At 37.9% G+C, this 12989-nt stretch overlaps 2 protein-coding genes across 2 annotated transcripts; both read left to right on the forward strand.

The window, feature by feature from the left end:
* The first annotated feature begins 2525 nt into the window (after positions 1–2525).
* Positions 2526–2960, forward strand: LOC142169668 (uncharacterized). The gene has a single exon (XM_075231564.1). The coding sequence runs from the start codon at positions 2526–2528 to the stop codon at positions 2958–2960; it is 435 nt and encodes a 144-aa protein (XP_075087665.1).
* Positions 2961–3149: 189 nt separating this feature from the next.
* LOC142169669 (uncharacterized) lies at positions 3150–4910 on the forward strand. The gene is made up of 3 exons (XM_075231565.1): positions 3150–3337; positions 3500–3695; positions 4122–4910. Exons 1-3 carry the CDS (start codon positions 3150–3152, stop codon positions 4908–4910), a joined length of 1173 nt encoding a protein of 390 aa, XP_075087666.1.
* Positions 4911–12989: the final 8079 nt, after the last annotated feature.

Genomic DNA, 12989 nt, shown 5'->3' on the forward strand with positions numbered 1-12989 from the left:
GAACAGTCTACATTGACCTTGACAATGAGTATGATCACACCACTATCTGGACAAAGCAATTTATGTTTATACAGGGACATAGAATGTAGCTAAAAGTATGGACACCTAACTTTAAAGCAAATGAAGACTCACCTATTGTTCCTACGTGGGTGATAGTACCAGAACTACCTTGGCACCTATATTATATGGAGGTTCTCATTGTCCTGCTATCACCAGTAGGTAAGGTGCTGCATCTTGATGTCACATCATTGTAGAATACAAGGGGTAGTATTGCAAAAGTTAAGGTGTAGATTGACTTGACAAAACAAAGGCCACAACATATCTGGCTTGGATTTGATGAAGAACAAGATATGAATGGGGATGGTCAATGGCTTGAAGTGGAATATGAGGATTTGCCTACATACTGCTTATATTGCAAACATTTGGGGCATGAAAATCAATATTGTCCAATCAAAAGAAGAGAGGATGAGGGAAAGAGAAAGGACGGAGTTGAAGCAGTATGACAAGATTGCACCCAGAACCCCCTAGATAACTCTGGGAGCACAGACATGCAACAACCACAGAATCAGATAGTACAAATGTAGTACAAGGACAAAACTGAAAAGCAACAACAGGTAACACAGGATCAAAGCAAGGAAGCAACAAAAGGACACAAACAGAAGCAAGCAATACAACTAGTAGTGAGGAATAACCATTCCAAGGATCAGTGGCAATCACAAAAGAGGAAGAATTTCAAAAGTATTAATGTCAAGACCAAACAATAGAAAAACAATCAACCAATGCACATAATTAATAAGAACCAACCACCCGAGATCACCCAGACAACAAATATGATTTCCAATCAACTAGAGAACCCAAAAAAGGCATAGGAAAGGGTGGAGATTAATGATGTCGAAGGAAGAGTTGATGAGCCTCATGATTTGTAGGAAAGGGTTGAAGGACCTGCTACCATTGGGATAGTTAATACAGGGAGTGAACTGGGCAGATTATGAATTTTCAAGAGGAAGATCATAGGAGTATGGTAGATCAAGGAAAAGCTATGGAGATACAAACAATCATGTCCAAGTCCAAAAATAATCCCAGCCAATAGAAAATGAGGCAATTGACAAGGTAAAGGGAAGAAGTTGCATTGACTATCACTGAAACACATAATGCACCTTCATCATCTGTAGTAGCACTGAATAAATCAGAGGAAACAGTAGCAGTAGAGGATGGATCTTAAATAACACCACCATCTAGGACCAAGGAAGTGGGAGTTGAACGAACAGAAGCACATTCATCTCAATTTGAGACAATAAGAACAATGACAAAAGAGTCACGCACAAATATTCTTAAGGAAGCAGGCCCCAACAAAAATGAAATAACTGCAATAATGGTGGAGCAGTGCCAATTGAAAAAATCGAGGAGGATGAACACAAGCATATGCAGGCTGAAGAAAAATTAGTTTCTGGTGATGAATATGATAGTGACCAGCTTCATGACTTGGGGGGAGATGGCTCTCAATTACATGAGACTAATAGGGTGTTGGTGCAATATGAGAAGGTGAATGAGGATCAGGCGATTGTTACGAGGGAATCTGGAAATATGCAAATAGCTTGTTCATCAGCCACATAACAGGGTATGCAATTGCGACTAAATGCTCCAGTTAAGTCACCATTACATACACTGCAGGACCTAGTCACTCGCAATTTGGAACTTGTTGACATGGTTCTACTGAAGCAACATCAAATTGAAAAAGAAGAGGATAATGAATCAAATGCTGGGAACTTCCACCAAGTGAAAAGAGAAGCTGACCTATCCCCTAGATTTAATTCAAAAGGAGGCAAGAAGTCAAGGAAGCAAATTCAGAACAAAGAGCTACAAAAACCAACAAGAATACTGCCCAGGAGGGCAACATCACACTCCAAATAATAATTAAAACACTCATTTGGAATATCAGGTCTGTCAACACTTAACAGGACTTTCCATGGGTGATTAATATGCAAAGGGAGCACAAATTCTTTGCCATCACATTAATGGAAACTTTCCATAATGCAAGGCATATTCAAAGGTACAAACGAAGGCTAAATATGGATAGCGCATTTTCAAATATCAATGGGAAGATATGGTTATTCTTTGATGATATAGTGGAGTGGGAATTAGTTATGGAGACAGAACAACAGGTGACAGTGAAGGTATTACACCAAGAACTTGAACAACTATTAATAATGATATTTGTGTATGCAAAATGCTCATCTTTGGAGAGATTGGAACGCTTGGATAATTTGTATTATTTGGCAAGTGATATGGAGTTACCCTGGCTAGTAGGAGGGGATTTCAATATGGTGTAACATGAAGATGAGAAAATAGGGGGCTTACCAGTACATCCGCCAGAATATGATGATTTTTCCTTCTGTACAAACTCACATGGATTATTTGATCAAGGATATAAGGGCAGTCCATTCACTTGGTGGAAAGGCAGGCCTAATGCAGCCTATTTATTCAAACGATTGGATAGGATATTTGTGAATTTACCATTTCAAAATATGCTTCCTACAATAGAAGTTGAGCACTTAATTCGAACTGGATCAGATCATGCGCCATTACTGATTACTGGAGAAACAAATGCTGCAAACTTTGCTAGACCATTCAGATTCTTGAATTTCTGGACAAAGCATGAAACCTTCATGGAAGTAGTAAAACAGAACTGGCATGCAGATTTCATTGGAGATCCCTTTTTGATGTTCAAGCATAAGCTGAAGAAAGTAAAGACAACACTATCACAATGGAGTAGGCAGACCTTTGGGGACATATTCAAACAATTGGCAATACTAGAAGATATTGTGAAGGTTAAAGAAATGTTGTTTGAGGAGGAGCCAACAATAGAGAACAGAATCATCCTTCAGAGAACTCAATCAGGATTAAAGAAATACCTAATTTTGGAGGAGCAGTACTGGAAGCAGAAAGCTGGAATGACATGATTTGCTGAGGGTGATAGAAATACAAGCTTCTTCCACAATCATGTCAATGGAAAGAGGAAGAAGTTACAAATAAAAAGGATCCAGAATGGAATAGGGAATTGGCTTGAAGACCAAGATCAAATTTCTATTGCCGCAGTTGAATTCTTTCAAAATCAGTTCTCAATACAAGGAGACCCTACAGAATTTTCAATGATTAACAATGTTCCTACTATGGTATCTATGGAACAGAACATGGAGTTATGTAGGTATCCAACGTTGGAAGAGGTTAAAGCAGTTATTTTTGAGTTAAATGGAAACAGTTCCAGTGGCCCCGATGGATTCACTGGCATGTTTTATCAAGAAAGTTGGGAGATCATCTCCAATGACATTCACAACATGTAATTACATTTCTTTGGAGGGGTAGCATTACCAAAATCCATCACTCACACAAACATGGTTATGCTACCAAAGAAACAAATACCATAATCATTTTCAGACCTAAGACCCATCAGTTTGAGCAATTTCATCAACAAAGTACTATCCAAATGTCTACATAACAGATTAGAAAAGTTCTTGCCTGAGTATATCTCTCCAAATAAATCTGGATTTGTGAAAGGAAGAAGCATATTTGAAAACATACTTCTTACACAAGAAATAGTCATAGACATAAGGAAGAGGGGTAAACCTGCTAATTTGGTGATTAAACTTGACATGTCGAAGGCGTATGAAAGAGTATCATGGAAGTATTTGATGCAGGTATTAAGAAAAATGGGGTTTGCAGATCGTTTCATCACCTTGATCTAGAACCTATTATCCAACAATTGGTACTCAATATTAGTTAATGGACAATCGTCAGGATTCTTCAAATCAACAAGGGGAGTGAAGCAAGGAGATCCACTCTCCCCATCACTATTCATACTGTCTGCAGAGGTACTCTCTAGGTCACTAAACAGATTATTTGAGGATGAATCATTTCGGGGATTTGGTATGCCCAAGTGGACAGAACACCTAATCCACGTAGCATATGCTGATGATACCATAATTTTTGCATCAGCTCATCAACCCTCCTTGACGAAGATCATGACAGTATTAAGCAGCTATGAACAAATCTCTAGTCAGCAAATCAACAGGGCCAAGAGCTCCTACCATATGCATGCAAATGCTGCTAATTCTCTAATATAGAAAGTGGAAGACATCACAGGATTCACGAGAGGTCAGTTTCCATTCATGTATCTAGGGTGCCCCATCTTCTACACTAGAAGAAGGAAAGACTATTATCAAGGTCTTATCAAAAAACTGAAGGATAAGCTACATGCTTGGAAAGGGAAACTATTATCATCTGGAGGAAAAGCATTACTAATCACTAGTGTTCTGCAAAGTATGCCAGTATACCTACTCTCAGTACTGGATCCACCTCAAAACATTCTGAAACACCTACACAAAATATTTGCCAGATTCTTTTGGAGCACAAAGGAAGAAGGGAGGAGCAGACATTGGGCAAGTTGGCAGAAGCTATGTACTCCTAAAGATGAAAGAGGCCTTGGCTTTAGATCATTGAATGATGTATCAAAGGAATTATTTTTGAACCTGTGGTGGAGATTTAGGACTGCAAAATCTTTGTGGTCAAACTACATGTGGAATAAGTACTACAAAAAAGAGATACCTACTAAAGTACAATTCAAACAAGGATCCCATGTGCGGAAACAAATGCTGAATGCAAGGGAACATGTAGAGCATGAGATACTATGGGAGATGAAAAGTGACACAACAAACATATGGCATGAAAATTGGATTGGACTGGGAGCTCTGTATCAAGTCCTACCTCCAGACTTCAAAATTGAGGAGAACTTACAAGAGGTGGCAGAACTGAGGCAAGGAAGAGAATGGAATGGCACACTAATTGACCAGAATTTCCTAGAAGACATTGCTGAACATATAAAAAAGTTCCATTATGATAGTAGAGAGGAGTAGCGGGATAAACCATATTGGATGCCAACTTCATCAGGCAAGTTTACTATCAATAGTGCTTGGCAAATCCTAAGGCATCGAGTAAATCCAAATCAGGAATTCGGAAAAATATGGACAAAAGGACTACCATTCAAGATCTCATTCTCCTTATGGAGATTATGGAGACACAAACTGTCAACTGATGACTTATGGAGGAAAAAGGGATACATATGTGTTTCCAGATATTGGTGCTGTCAATATCCCCAGGAAGAGACATAGGAATATATTTTTCTGACAAGCAATACATCAACAAAAGTATGGAAATAGTTTATGGCAGCTGCAGGCATTACTGAACCAGTAATACAAGTGAAGCAAGTGGTACGAGAATGGTAGAATGCAAAATGTTGTCCAAAATTGCAACCTTTATTTAAATCAACACTAGCTATCATTACATGGGAACTATGGAAAAGGAGAAACACAGGAAAGTATGGAGGAACGGTCTCAACAAATAGAGTCATACATGAAGTCAACAACATACTTCATTACTTGGAAAAGACAAGGTATCCATAGCTAACAAACATACTGGCTTTGTGGCCAGATATGATCCAATTCTTTGAAGCATACAAGCCAATACTGATCACCAAGAAAGTTAATTGGCAACCTCCACATGCAGGCTAGTATAAGTGTAACACTGATGGAGCCTCCAAAGGAAACCCAGGGCCTAGCTCAATTGGATTCTGTGTTAGAGATGAAGCTGAAGATCTAGTGTATGCAAAGTCAGTAGACATAGGTGTGACCACAAATGTTGTAGCTGAAGCACAAGCAATACTCCTGGGACTGGAATACTGTGTTACACACGAGAAGCACCCACTGATATTAGAGACTGACTCATTGACTTCGAAGAAAGTCTTAGAAAGGGAATGGGACTCACCCTGGTGTACAAGTGTAGAAGTTCAAAAAATTAAGGAGATGAAAAATCATTTCAATGTGATCCTTGAACATATATTCAGAGAAGGTAATACTCTTATAGATTTTATAGCTAATATAGTGTTTTCTGGTGCAGGTACAAATCAATTTCCTCTCTTTATCTGAACTGCCCAGTACATGGCGGAGAATATTAAATATTGACAAGCTACAAACTCCAAACCTAAGGGTTAGGATTGTAAAAAGGAGAGCTCTAGATTAATGAATCAGTACATTTGTGTACTAATGTTAAATATAATGGCTTCTCCAAGATATCAAACATAAGATAGTCCCTGCAGTTACTCATCAGTTACTCATCCTCAATCTTGCATTACTAGTGTAACAAATGGGACATGTTATTTAATGTATGGTGCTGTATCACCTACAAGTGGTCTGTAAGGCCTCGAAAAAATTTTCTAACGATTTAATATTTTAAAGTACGCCAACGATATTTGGGAATAACGTGTTAGAGTAATAATGGATACCCATGGGATAGAACCATATTATTTCGAAATGAAATGTATATGTTTAAGGTGTGTTGAAACATATTAAGGAGTTTTGTGAATAGAAATAATTTGTGTGGAACAAGTAGGATACATTAAGTGGAAAGGATGTCTCAATTCGCACAAGATCCTACTTCAAATGTATGCTTATACCAAACTATAACGACTTATGAGGTGATCTACCTATCAAATTAAAGCCCTTTGAGTCTAGTTTCTAACGCTTTAAACCGTTTGTCATTCGGACATTCCTACAAGAAGTTATGATGAAATACACAAAGGATGGCCTGTAGCTGGCGAGGCCAGGCTAAAGCGAGCTAAGACCAGGCTTTAGCCTGGCGAGGCCAGGCTAAAGCGAGATAATACCAGGCTTTAGCCTGGCGAGGCCAGGCCTATCGTGCGATCCAGAATATTTGGAGTATCCATTCTTCTATTGTTATAACCCGACCCAACTTCGATAAATAAGCCTTGAAGCTCATTTTGGAGCAAAAATCTGATATTTTTAGAGAGAAGTGAGAGGGTTCTAGAGAGAGGAAGAAGCTCAAGTGCTTTGTTCATCAAGATCTTGTCCAAGCCTTGAAATCCAACAAGAAATCCCTCAAGTTCTTCATCTAAGAGGTAAGGTTCCATACCCTAATTTTCAATTTCAAATTTGGGTAAAAGGTGGTTGATTTGGAGTATGATTCTTGGGTGTGAGAGTATTATTTATACATTCATGTACCAATAAGTTTTATGGGGAGATTGTTGAGCTCAAATGGGTAAAAATTGGGTTGTGAGGTGAAAGAAACCTTGTGGAAGAATCTTGTAACTAATTTGCACATAATTGTTAGATAAAATGCTCCAATGAGCTGTGACCATGAGTATCTTCCTAATAATGGTTTAATTTGGTTATGTCTCAAAATAGATTGGGATTGCTAGAATTTTCAGAACGTTGTAGTAATTTAAGGAAAGCTCAAAGCAAGGTATGTTGGCTAAACTCTTCTCTTAGAATTGAATCCCACGATATTCATGTAAATTATGTAAGTCCCGAGTGATTCATTGTGAAACTGGCTATTCCGAGTAAGATTGGGTTGATAGATATATGTTCAACAAGCATCCCAAATGCTTTATTCATGTTATGTTACCAATTGAGGATGTGTTAAAATATGGGTTGTGCATTAATAATGTTTCGACTTTAAGTCAAGTTCAAATGAAGACTAATATGCCAAATTTTGTGAAATATCTCTATGTGCCTTAGACTCTAAATTGCTCACATGTTTACTACACACCTTGATTTGAATTGTATTGGTTGTTGATGATGATAATGATATTTGAAATTGATAAGGTGAACATGAAACACTGAATATGGCCAACGTGCCAAGCATGATCTTATAATTATGGCCATTAGTGCCAATGAAATGAAATGATGTGAAAATAGAATTGCCTAAAAGCTTACGTACTCAAGTCATGCCATAAGTGGCTATTTTAACAAATACTATGCTTTGTGAGTATTTCCAATGTGTTTTGCATTCTTACATATTCGTGAGTGGAAATTGTGTATTGCCCCTTGTGGAGGAAAATGTGTCGAGAATAAATGGTGTGTTATTTGCTGATGATTTAAACTTGCGCATCAATTGCCAATCGTTTTACTCCACTTCTCGGAAAGAAATCTATAGTACTTAAATTGGTCATTTCAAATGACCTTAAAGTTGTGATTTCTAGGATATTATATGTATGTTGATATTTATGATGATGATACATGAAAGAGAAGAAATAAAAGTGTGGAATAACAAATATGGCCACCGTGCCTTGAATAAAGAATCTGGTGAATGGCCAAAAGAACCAAGAAAATATTGTTGTTATTATTGGTTGAAAATACTAGTGGAGATTTATACAATGTGGAAGATGATGAGGTAAATACATTTGTACTTATGTTATTTTTGTGAATTATTCCCCTTATTTGGGATGAGATTGATGTGATACAATTATTCCTCTTAATTGGGATAAGATTGATTGATATAAAAAGGTTGATGTCTCTAATGAGATGGCCTAGCCGATCGGGTCGTGATCGGACACCATGCTGCACACATGGTGGTGATTGTGCTGGAAATTGTAATTGAAATTGAGATTTTGGTTGATGTCTTCAAATAAGACGGCCTAGCCGATCGGGTCGTGATCGGACTCTGTACTAAATTTACGGTGGTATTAGTATTGATGGTAATTGTGGTTGATGTCCCTAATGGATAGCCTAGCCGATCGGGTCATGATCGGACTCCATGTTAAAGATAGTGGTATTGATATTGAGAGAAATTATGGTTGATGTCTCCAATGAGATGGCTTAGCCGATCGGGTTGTGATCGGACTCCGTGCTAAGAGTATGGTGGTACTGGTTTTGTGAATAATGGTATTGTGGACAATGGTATGTCGATACTAAAAATTGCCCAATGTGAGATATGGGAATTTATTTGAACACTGTCTTGATCCTAAATTGAGGTTTGATGTTAATTAAGGCTTTCATTGATATTATGATAATCTTGCTGTATTATTTGTCATTCTATTGAGGGACTGTTTAGTTATACATACTAGTGCTATTCGACAGTACTAACGTCCCTTTTGCCGGGGGCGCTGCATCTTTCAATGGATGCAGGTGGTTCCACAGCAGGATACATTGATCAGTGATAGCAATACACCTTCTTCCCAGCTGACTTGGTGAGCCCCACTTCATTCTGGGGTCATGTATCTTTTGTACCTTATGTATTCCGTTTGAGGTATAGCCGGGCCCTTGTTGCCGGCATTATCATTGTACTCTTCTTTATCCATAGAGGCTCCGTATACATAGTGTGGTTTGTGTATTGGTGCTGGAAAAGACAAAATATGTTATGTTGTAGTTGTATTACTTGTCCATTCGAGACATTAAAAAAGATGAAGCTATTGGAAATGAATTGGTATTGTAGACATGAACACCATTTTGTCTAATTAATGAAAATATGTCTTATCTCCATTCGTGGATGAGTTTAGGTGGAATGAAATCTAACAGGCTTGCTCGATCATTTTCACTCGGTTGAGCTCCGGTCGCGCTCCTCGGTTTTGGGGCGTGACAGGGTCATTACACTAGACTTTATTATTATTTAGATTCTTGGTTCGGCCAAGAGGTGGTGGCACACCTATGAGTCGGGCAGGCTAGCAGCATCACCTTGTTACACCCCATTCTTTCGTACGAAAGAGTACGTAGTAAGTCAATTGATATAAACTCAGAAATAGGATCATCAATGAAAATATATAAAGTAAGTTAATTATGTTACCTTAGACGTTACAACTATTTGAGATCATGAATAACAAGAACCAAGAGTGTTGAAAGGCTTAGAAGCTAAACGAATTGAAGAAAATAAGTTTCGTTGAATGTCGACAAGTTGGGAATGTTATAACATGTATCTTTGGGTTGATACAAGGGTGCTTAACATGATAAGGACGTTATGTTATGAGTTATATTAGTCGTATGATAGTCATGTATTACGTTTTGAAGGCAAGCGAGTTGTGGAACAAAAGTTTGCAAAGGTCATCACAAGTTACATTCATAAATATTCTGAACTTTAGGTCAAATGTAGCTAAGCTTTTATCCCAATATACTTGGAATTAAGGGATGATCCACATACCAAATTGAAGATTTACGAGTCTACTTTCTAATTCATTTAACCGTTCATTATTACAATATCAGAGTAGAGAAATATTCGTATTTTTGCGAGACTGCGCAGAGTTGTAGGTGACAAGTAGGTGCATCACGTACTTGCCTAAATGAAGGGACAAAATAAATCCCCAAAAAGGGGCAGATTGAGGGAGGCCAAGGGGCCCTTTATATGGGATGATTATCTCACATTTTCAATACAATATCATGAGCAAAACATAGTTGAAAACCCCTGCAACTCCTCCCCCAAAAATCTCACACAAACCCTAGTTGATTTCGGGTGATACGAAGCTATTCTAGTACAGAAAAACCCGGACAGCTTGCTAATTTCCCTTTCTCCTTCTTGTAGCTACATTGGGGGACTGATTTTGGATGAAGAGGGACTAGGTTTCGTGGGTTTTACTTATTCCAAGGTAAATATATGCTTCTCTTTCCCTTATCTAAGCTTCTACGAGTTGTAGCTCGATCGTAAAGACTAGAACTTGCGAGTATCGAAAGAGTAGTATGTTGTTTGTTGTGGCATCATTGTTGGCTGGTTATGAACTTTATTTTAAGTTAAATTCAAGTTTGTTTTATATGAGGAGAGTCTTAACTATATATTGTTGGTTGTGTTTCTCGATTTGAAAGTAAAGACAAGTCGGAAACGTGCTTTAGTAATCATAAAAATAAGTTTTGAGATGCTAAAATTGTGGGACTATTATGGGGTAATTTTAAAGTTGTATTGTGGCTGAAACTTAGTAGGGATAATTGAATATGTGGCAGTTAATGTTGTTGATAAATTCTGGCAGGAAGAAGATGTTTCAAACTATAGTCGTTTAGTCACAAACCGAGCTTGTCGCTCAAAATGGTAGTTGAAGTAATCAGAGAGCTTATTGTGAATTGTATTGTTGTTGTTTGGGATGTTTGGTGACTTTTAGTAACTTATGGAATGTAGTAAAAATGGGGGAGGTGCTGTCCATTTGATGAAGTGCAACACTTATGATGAAGACAAAGTCGGTGTACTCATTGTAGACGTAAGAAGGTCATATTGAGCTTGGTTGACAATTGGAGATAAGATTGCAAAGGTATGTTAAGGCTATCCTTTCTTTTCTTTTGGCACGAGACATATGATACAACGAAAAGAGCAAAAACACAACTTTCACAAATGACTCTATTCTTAGAAGTACTAGGGTATGCTCTTGATTCCCCATGGGTCCTATTATTATATCGTCTGTTCATAGGTCTCAGAAAATACGTAAGTTGATAAAGTTTATTTCATGATATTAACCGAATGCATATTGATCTTATGACATCCCGAGAGATCTTATTGACTTACTTCGTATGCATTGCATTTATTTAAACATGTGCATTGACCCATAACCAGATGGTGTTATATACATATATATTATATGTGTATGGGGTATGGAGAAAGGTTATGGCGTTATATATGCACCACTACCCGATCAAGTGGTATACGTTGATGATTTCACCCACAGAGGCCGAGATGATATGATGGGATGCCCTCAGAGGCTTGATGACGTTATGTACGCATATACATATGCATGATATGACATTTATATGCATGTGTATGAAATTATAAATGTTTCATGATTCACAGAGCTATTCAGACTAACAAGTTAAGTTCTTTACTCCATGTTTCTTTCATGTCTTTTATATTCTACTTTTCATGCCTTACATACTCGGTACTTTATTTATACTGACGTCCCTTTTGCCTGGGGACACTGCGTTTCATGCCCGCACGTCCTGATAGAAAGGTTGAGAGTCCTACTAATAGGCTATTAGCTCAGCGGAAGGTGTTGGTGTACTCCACTTGCTCCGGAGTTACCTATTTGGTCAGTATGCTTTGCACATGTATAGATTGGTAGGGCGAGGCCCTGTCCCGGCCTTTATGATGTTTATGTACTCTTAGAGGCTTATAGACTTATGTCATGTATATGGATGATTGTATGGCCTTGTTGGCCTATGTTTTGAGTGTACAAATGATCATTTCAGTCGTAGAGGCCCTTATGTCACATGTATGAGTTTGTATACCATGTTGGGTCGTCCTATGTCGAGTATCCCCTTATGTTTTATTCTAGTTATCTTATGACGGTCCTTCTAGACCAATTACCCATGATTATATGATACGAAAGATATGTTATGTTAGTACTCGGTTGAGTAAGGCACCAGGTGACTGTCGCGGCCCTGCAGTTTGGGTTGCGACAAAAGTGGTATTAGAGCTGTTCTGTCCTAGGGAGTCTACAAGTCGTGTCTAGTAGAGTCTTGTTTATGGCTGTGTTGTGCACCACACCTATAAGCTGGAGGCTACAGGGCATTTAGGACTGTCATTCTTTCTTCTTACTCTAGATCGTGTGGTAGAGCTCAGTTGTAAGAATTCAAACTCCTAAATTCTATTTTATTCGTAATAGAACAATACCTACATCCACAAAGACAGTTGGTAAGAGATTAAATGTGGTTGTGGAAGAGTTGAGTCAGAGGAACTCAATTTTACATCATGCTTATGATGAGTAAATGTAAAATCTTCAGTAGATTATGTGTGTACTAAGACGTGTAAGCTTCTTGATAAGGAGCCCTAAGGCATGAATATGTATCAACATATGGTTTAAAAAGCAACAAGAGAATCAGAAGGTAGATACAAGTTTCAACAAGTAAAAGAAGAAAGGTGAAGAAGGGTACGAGGTACCAAGTTAGTGAAGATTATCAGCTTTTACAATTCAGGCAGAGAAATATAAGTATTCTAACTTACCTTCAATAGTAACAAAGGTATGTACAATTGTCCACGCCCATCTTAGTTATGCATATGAAAGCTAACAGATATTGTTTTAAGAGAAGGATGAGATATCATGATCCAGTAAGGGTTAGAGTAACCCAAAATGGTGGATGAATTATTAGCATTAGCTAACATTTTTGAAGGATATTGCAAACCTGGTAATAGTTCTTCTTGTGACACACCTCGATGGTGCACTCTAGAATAGTACA

Source organism: Nicotiana tabacum, chromosome 15 (genome assembly GCF_000715075.1).
Source record: "Nicotiana tabacum cultivar K326 chromosome 15, ASM71507v2, whole genome shotgun sequence".
In the NCBI taxonomy this organism is placed as follows: Eukaryota; Viridiplantae; Streptophyta; class Magnoliopsida; order Solanales; family Solanaceae; genus Nicotiana; species Nicotiana tabacum.